The sequence below is a fragment of the Rhea americana genome, unplaced genomic scaffold (genome assembly GCF_003343005.1).
Source record: "Rhea americana isolate MKP2758 unplaced genomic scaffold, rheAme1 scaffold_17, whole genome shotgun sequence".
NCBI lineage: Eukaryota > Metazoa > Chordata > Aves > Rheiformes > Rheidae > Rhea > Rhea americana.
The window spans coordinates 2551675-2559710 of NW_028185816.1; the positions used below are offsets into that span (position 1 = coordinate 2551675).

The 8036-nt window shown below is 45.0% G+C and overlaps 1 protein-coding gene across 13 annotated transcripts in view; it reads left to right on the forward strand.

Moving 5' to 3' along the window:
• The window catches only part of PAX6 (paired box 6), an 18613-nt gene extending 11945 nt beyond the window's left edge, over positions 1-6668 (forward strand). For 7 of the 13 annotated variants that reach the window (XM_085300789.1, XM_085300788.1, XM_085300794.1 and 4 more), the window contains 6 exons: positions 1486-1644; positions 2601-2683; positions 2973-3123; positions 3246-3361; positions 5447-5597; positions 6474-6668. In XM_085300789.1, the coding sequence (XP_085156915.1) occupies positions 1486-1644; positions 2601-2683; positions 2973-3123; positions 3246-3361; positions 5447-5597; positions 6474-6559 (746 nt within the window). In that variant the 3' untranslated portion in view covers positions 6560-6668. The remainder of the gene's footprint in view (positions 1-1485; positions 1645-2600; positions 2684-2972; positions 3124-3245; positions 3362-5446; positions 5598-6473) is intronic. The other 6 variants (XM_085300790.1, XM_085300795.1, XM_085300799.1 and 3 more) reach the window with 1 other exon arrangement.
• The last annotated feature ends 1368 nt before the right edge of the window (positions 6669-8036 follow it).

An 8036-nucleotide genomic window follows, 5' to 3' on the forward strand; every position in this document is an offset into this window, starting at 1 on the left:
CCGGCCCGGCGGCATTGTGTCCCGCTGAAAAGCAGCCCCGCGCTATTCAAGTGTTGGTGGTCATCTCAATAGATCCGCGGACGCCCATATGGTGACCACTGTCGATGAATCCAACTGTTTAAATGGGGGAGAAAGTTGGGGTTTTAAAACATTTCAAAGTGTTTGAAAGGATCCTACCAGATTCTGTCACAATTCTCCCGAAGCTTTGAAGACCGGGCCTATTGTTAGCCGATTATAAATGATATTACTTCAAAGTTGATTTCCCACAATATTTAAAGGATGTAACGGGAGTGTTGCTATTTATTTTTAGCCTAACTTTTAAAGCGYATTAGCATAAGTAGCCCATGCGGCCCTCGTTGCCGCTCCCCTTTATGCGACATCAAAACGCCTCGAAAAATATGCTTTGAAAAGAGAGGGCGAGCTAATTTAGGGACAACGACTTCTCTGCCTCAGCAGAAACGTCCGTTTCTGTCGCGAACCGGCTTAGGTGTCTGCAGCTACTTTGAAAGACAGCCAGACCGAGCACACATCTTTACGTCCAACAGAAACGAGAACACAATAAAACTTTCCCCAGTTTAATGATAGAAATTACATTAAAAGTGGTGGAAATGCCCTAATTAAAAATGTGCCACTTAAATGATATGCCAAACGTTCAGCTGCAGAATAGCATATTTAGCTAGTTAGTGAACTCGCTACTATTTCTTTTAAAATTACATGTTAAAATTTTAAAAGAAATCTTACTTTTCTCTGGTGCAACACATTACAAAGAATGGACAGTCCTTTTATCTAAATATAAAATTCCATTTTCAGCAATTATAGCCTGTTCTTGGTGATGATATAATTACAGCTGTGCTCAGTAATAGGTGTCAAGGCAATGCACACTCATACAATAGTTGAATAAAACTGCAGAACAATGCAGGCACTTCTAAATTCACAACCTTTAAAATGAAATTGACTGTGCAGAATTCAAATAAAAACTGGATAAATATTTTTTTAAAAAGATTACAAGCTTGGTTTGGTTTCTTAATAGCATTTTCTGCAAACCTATCAACATCTAATTGATTAGATAGGAATTACTGATTATAGATAATCTGAAATACTGAACATCACTATTTCAAATATAGCAATAGGTAAATAAATTCAGCAGCCGGAGAAGACTGCCATGGCTCTTCAGTAACAATCCATATAAAGAATCACTTTGAGTGGAAAGTATTTTTATGCAGGTTTTATTTTAGAGGGAAAACAGAATGAAATTAAGACCATATGATTGTAATTCCTCGTCTCTAATGTTTACGATAACACTGGAAAATTAAATGTTTCTGCGTTACCTATGTCATTAGTGCAATATTGCTTTGATAATCAAGACCTTTTTAAGAAAGGGCATCAGCAAACATGGCTGAACTTGTTTCCAATTGCATTATTTCTGTGATAGGAATCTTAAAATAAGGGTGCCTGCATTTCAGTTTCCTACTCTTATTTCTGCAGATGGCTGCCCGCAACAGGAGGGAGGAGGGGAAAACACTAACTCCATCAGCTCTAATGGAGAAGATTCAGATGAAGCCCAAATGAGACTTCAGCTGAAAAGAAAGCTGCAGAGAAATAGGACATCCTTTACCCAAGAGCAAATCGAAGCCCTTGAGAAAGGTGAGTGACATTTCCGTATGACTAAAGCAGTAGAGAAAAGCAAAATGTGCTATATTAAGAGCAAAAGAGAAGCATGGCATTCATGCGCTTTATATACATACATACATACATATATATAAATATATGTATATAAGTATATATATGTGTGTGTGTGTGTGTGTGTGTTTTAAGTCTGTGACTCCCTCCATTCTCCTTTATTCCTCGTCCTGAAGACTTTTATTGTTGGCTGTAGTATGTACTGAAAAGCTATAAAAAGATTTTCAAAGGGAACGTATTTAGGACATATTTTGAAAAATCAGAGTTACATCCTGATGCCTCTCTCTTTCCTCTCTGCAAACCCTTTCCTACCCCAGGCATGGGGTAAATGTGAGCTCGGGGGCTGGGGCTCGGCTGGCAGCGCCCGCGTCCCCGCTCGGGGCCGTGCTGCCGCGCGCCGGGAAGCGAGGGCAGCACGGCTTCAGCAATCATGCGCTGGCAGCGCTCGCTCGCTGCTCGCCCTTGTGCTAATTCCCTGTCCTGGGGCTGCTGCTGACAGCGGCTGGTAGCAGATGCCCTTTTCCCTGATTTGGCCTGGATGCACCTTCTCTTTGAGCCAGGACAGGTCTTTGGTCCCATTTTCTGCTCTTACTCTGTTATGTGCCATTTCACTTCGTGGTGGCAGGGTCAGAGCTGCATTGGGGACCCTGTAAGTGGAGGCGGAAGCCCGATTATTCTGTCTCAACCTTTCCTGAAAGATGCTAGCACTGGACCCAATCCTGCAAATCCTCGTAGCGATATTCCCTGGTAGGCAAGGTGTCATCCTTCCTAACATACATGTAGGTGGAGAAAGTTCAACTTTTCTTTACAGCAGCATTTCTTACCAGAACTGAGAGCACAGGTAGTGTAAAAATGATCACGACTTTAAAGTCTGGCACTTTAATTCTTTATAACTAATACAATGCTATTTCCCTTGGCAGAATTTGAGAGAACCCACTATCCTGATGTGTTTGCAAGAGAGAGACTAGCTGCTAAAATAGACCTGCCTGAAGCAAGAATACAGGTAGCGAAGTTGCTGTGTAATTATTACTACTGTTATTTTTACTATTACTATTATAATGTTTTTATTACTGGCTTTTCAAAGTACAGGGAAGCCACTATTTGTGGCWGGATATTTGTCCACCTCTTCCTTCCAGAAAATAACAGCAGATGTGGTCTGCATTAATGCSCTGCTTTGCAACGTTGTGCGACAGCTTTGTCCCAGCGCTGCCTTGTGTTATAAGGCGGGGAAAGGACCACATGCCTCTAGTCTTGGTTAGGTCACTCAAGTCTTTAAAATCTTGTATTTTCAGGTGTGGTTTTCTAACAGACGGGCTAAGTGGCGAAGGGAAGAGAAGCTGAGGAATCAGCGAAGACAAGCGAGCAACACTCCCAGCCACATTCCCATCAGCAGTAGTTTCAGCACGAGCGTTTACCAACCTATTCCGCAACCAACCACCCCCGGTAATACGGCAAATCCACTCCTATTAATTCATCCTCTTGGGAAAATTAGACTCTGAGACTCTGTTGTCATTTTTAATTGTGGTTAAACTAATGCGCTCATCTATCTGTCTATTCTATTATAGTTTCCTCTTTCACATCAGGTTCCATGTTGGGCAGAACAGACACGGCGCTCACGAACACGTACAGCGCTCTGCCGCCCATGCCTAGCTTCACGATGGCTAACAACCTGCCTATGCAAGTAAGTGACATGCTACTGGCACAAAAAAGATACGGGGTGCGAGGCCAGGGCAGTGTGTCGGGGTGCGCGAGGGCCGCCGGGCCCGCTGCTGCGCGGGAAGCGCGCTGCTGGAGCTGGGCACCATGGGCTCCCCTGCTTTCGAGAAGAGCTGCCCTCTTTCGGTCAGGGAAGAATCGCAAGGGGAAGGGTGGCACTAGGTACCAGCACTCTGACAAGTCCTTTCCCAGCATTTTTAAGAGGAAAAGATCCTCRAAATTAAAAGGCAACTAATTCAGCATGAAAACACCTTTTTCAGAAAATTACCATTAACCTATGGAACTCTCTGTTGCAGTGTTGTTGAAATTACAGACTTAATAAAATGCTGGAAGGATTAGACCTTTTCTGCTTAGGTAGTGTGGTGGAGGCACATTAGGAACACCTGAGAAAGGGAAGGATGTGATTAGCATCAGTGGTTATGCTAGCTAAGCCAGAATTGCAAGAGCTGTCAATCCTCATGCCTGAAAGCATTAGCTGATCACCAGCTGGGTTAGGAAGAAATCTATTCCTTTGGGGTCTGTTTCTATAGACCTTTCAGATGCAAAATTCCTCCTTTTTTAATGGTGGGGTTGGCCTAGGAAGGTGCTGGCCAATTACGGGAGTTTTACAGCTTTGTCTGAGGCACACAGCATTGACCACTGCTGGAGACAGGCGAGCAGATTAGAGCGAGTGTGACTCCTTCACTGCGGCAATTACTATGTTACTAATTGCTGAACCAAAATTAACCAAATAAAGTTAGAGTCCCTCAAGTTCATGGAAAGAAATTCCTTGGCGAAGTCGTCGTCTCCTGATGTGTGAGGCCAGGGTCCGGTTTGCCGAAGCTGAGAGCAGATGACAAAAGATCAAAGGCTGCTGGCGGAGGGGCTCCTGGGGAGCAGAAGGCCCCTGATTCATCACTTCTCCGCGGTCCGGGTGTTCGTTGTGCTGGCAGAGCAATGTCAGGCGCCTGGGCAGGGACCTGGCGCCCGAGGACCGCTCTGGAAATGCCTGCCGATGTGGTCGTGGCCTCATGACGCGTGAGCTTGGGCAATTGAATCGTCAGYGTTTCTCGGGGAAAACGCAGCGTGTCGCGGGCTCTCCCCGAGCCCGTCCGCGTGGACGGCCCTGGCTTGCGCGTTTAGCGAGGGAGGCCGTGCGCGTCCGCGCCGTGCAGGCGGAGGCGGCAGGTGTCAGCCTGCCGGCCTTGGTGCCCTGGGAGCGGGACTGCTCGGCCCGCTCGCTGCTCGCCCGCCGCACCCCGCGGGGTCGCAGCGCCGCGCCGCGGCAGCCCYGGGGCCGGGTCCCTCCCGGGAGCCCGGGAAGCAGCTCCCGGCGCAGCCCTGCTGCCGAGGCGATTTCCCACCACCACCTGCCCTCCCGCCCCCAGCCCGCCTTCCCTGCCGGCACGGGGAGCTTTACAGGTTGGGGTTTAGGTAAACGGAGATGTCTGACCTCATGCAGCACAGGAGACTGTTGACATAAGTTTGGGGTGACTGAAATCTTATTATATAGATCAATGCACATGTTATATCATTATATAGATGAATGCACATGTTGTGTGTGTGCATGTGCACATGCACATGCACAAGCACTCACTTGGCTAATGCCGGGTAGCCAGGCTCCGAGCCACGTGCCTCAGGAATTATTTTCCAAAGGTCCACTACAAAACGGGAGAGGAGGCCCTCACCCTGCTCTGTCTAGCTGTAGCTGCCAGAGCACGAGACCTCTTTTCCTTTACATAAGTGCAAACATGACTAGCGTTCGGACGGATTCCTGAAGTTTGGTATCTAACACCTTATTTAGGCATCTATATGTAGTGGTCTGCTCTGCATGTGTATCTGAGGATGTGCCAGTGACTATCAGAACCAATTCTGTGGCCTGAGAACCTCCAGAAAGCTTCTTTGGATCCCAAATATGGATTGARATTTAGGCCCCCGAGTCTGAAGATGCAGCTCATCTGTGCTCAGGCAGAGGAAATGCCCCCGAGGGCCGGCAGGCGCAGCCGGGGCTGGTTACCGTCACGTTTACCCGCGCAGACGCGTAACGCTGCTTTGTGCTTTGCTCCCTCAGCCCCCCGTACCCAGTCAGACCTCCTCCTACTCTTGCATGCTGCCCACCAGCCCATCCGTGAACGGCCGGAGCTATGACACCTACACACCTCCGCACATGCAGACACACATGAACAGCCAGCCGATGGGCACCTCTGGCACCACTTCCACAGGTGAGTGGCCCGTCGCGCCTCCCCYTCCTCTGCAGGGGCACTCTGGGGGCTCGTGCAAGCCCGCTTTTCACGTGTCCTCCCTTCTTGGGAGCGGTGTCTTTCCCAGCAGGCCCAACCCTGTTACCATTGGGTCTAGTAGCTGTGGAACAGGGCTGGAGACAAAATGTATAACCTTGCAGGTTAGTGCAGAAAGCCTCATTTTTAAGCTGCCACTGAAGGAACAGGTAGAAGACGACTGCTTAATGGAGGTAGTATTTTAATACTGGTGCAGTGCAGAGCTTCTCAGGGAGGCCCCAAGCCTTCAAAATCTTAAGTGTATAATTAAGTTCTGCTGCTGTTAAGGCAYAGTATTTATTTGGATATTGAATTTCAGCGGAGTTACTCACACCCATGAAGTTAAGTGTATGTGAAAGTGCAGGACTGAAGATGTGTTTACAGTGTCTACGTCAAGAGGCTATTTTTTGCTAAAGATTCAAAGCTATCTAAAAGGCAGATAACCAGTAAAAATTTTAATCTGCGCTTAATAAGGCAAAATACAGTAAAGAAAGGGTAAGTGTGAGTGTGAACAGCGACAAGCTAGACACATTTGAGAAAAAATAGAAATGTCTGGTGTATTTTGGGCTGAATTCCCAGCTGATATAAATGAGCTGAGGCTCTGCCATTTTTCTCAAGGCACGACAGTTTATTTATAACAACAAATCAGTTAGATGTGCATAGATTTTTAAAATATACTGCCCTCCCCCCAGATTCTGCAAGCTGGTAGATGGCGAAGTTCAGTATGTACCAGGATACAAGCACAACTCTGTGAAAGTGCAAAGCACAAATTGTGCTATGTATAGAAAAACTAAAATATCAATTTTCCTACTCAATTTTCAGGTCTTATTTCCCCTGGAGTGTCAGTTCCAGTTCAAGTTCCTGGCAGTGAACCTGATATGTCTCAATACTGGCCAAGATTACAGTAAAACATGTGTTAATTCCGTAAATGACTATATGGACAACAGTTGGATGTTCAGCAGTATTTTATAAAGGAAGAATGGCTCTCAGAGTACTTCTGTACTGCAACTGTGCCCTATCCTGTAACACATGGAAAAGACTTTAACATGGACCTTTGTACACTGAAGGCATTATATCAGTTGGAACAAATCTTCATTTTGGTATCCAAACTTTTATTCATTTTGGTGTATTATTTGTAAATGGGCATTTGTATGTTATAATGAAAAAAAAGAACAATGTAGACTGGATGGATGTTTGATCTGTGTTGGTCATGAAGTTGTTTAAAAAAAAAGAAAGAAAAAAAAAGAAGCCATGATCAACAAGCTTTGCCACGAATTTAAGAGTTTTATCAAGATATATCGAATACTTCTACCAATCTGTTCATAGATTATGGATTGATGTTCCAAGTTTGTATCATTCCATTGCATATAATTAAACCTGGAACAATACGCACTAGATTTATGTAAGAAAAATATCTGTTGGTATTTCCAAAGGTTGTTAACGGATGAAGCTATGTGCAAACAAGGGTTAAGAGAGAACTTCGATGAAGAAAAGAGTTTGATAGATAAAAGGTAGATTGTGTCTTCGATATAATCCGATTTGTTTTATGTCGAAATGTAAGTATTTGTCTTCCCTAGAAATCTCCCAGAATGATTTCTATAATAAAGTTAATTTCATTTATATTTGACAAGAATATTCTATAGATGTTTTATACACATTTTCATGCATCATACGTTTCTTTTTTGGTCGGCAGAAGTTAATTGTTCTTAGATATAGTTGTACTACTGTTCACAGTCCAATCATTTTTGTGCATCTAGAATTCATTCCTAATCAATTAAAAGTGCTTGCAAGAGTTTTAAACTTAAGTGTTTTGAAGTTGTTCACAACTACATATCAAAATTAACCATTGTTGATTGTAAAAACCATGCCAAAGCCTTTGTATTTCCTTTATTATACTATTTTCTTTTTAACCTTATAGTGTGGTGTTGCAACTTTTGTTATTGTGCTAGGTTAAGCTTACTAAGCTTTATTTTGAATTTATTTTCAGTTTTCCCTAAGGAGGGTTCTCAAGAAACATGTTTATAGACTTCTAGTGCTTCAATCAGCCTGCAATTGGGGCTAAAAAAAAAGAAGAGAGGTTCCCTCACCTAACCGCCGTTGGAGGCCAGGAGGAGGCTGTTCGTTTAGCCGGGATTTCTGGGGACGGTCTGCGTGAGCTCCCGGCTCGAGCAGAGTTTTCAGTGGGGAGCCTGGATTACGCCAGGCAGCAGGAGAGGAGACGCGAGGCGCGTGCGTGCGTGCGTGTGCGTCTCCGGTATTTCTATGGGAAATACATGCAGACCCCCACACAAGTACAAATTCCTCGCTTTATAAAGTCGGGTTTGGTAGGGAGTCGAAAACGCAAACCAGCCGTGTTGGCAGCAAGCCCTCCGCGAGGCTGGCGGC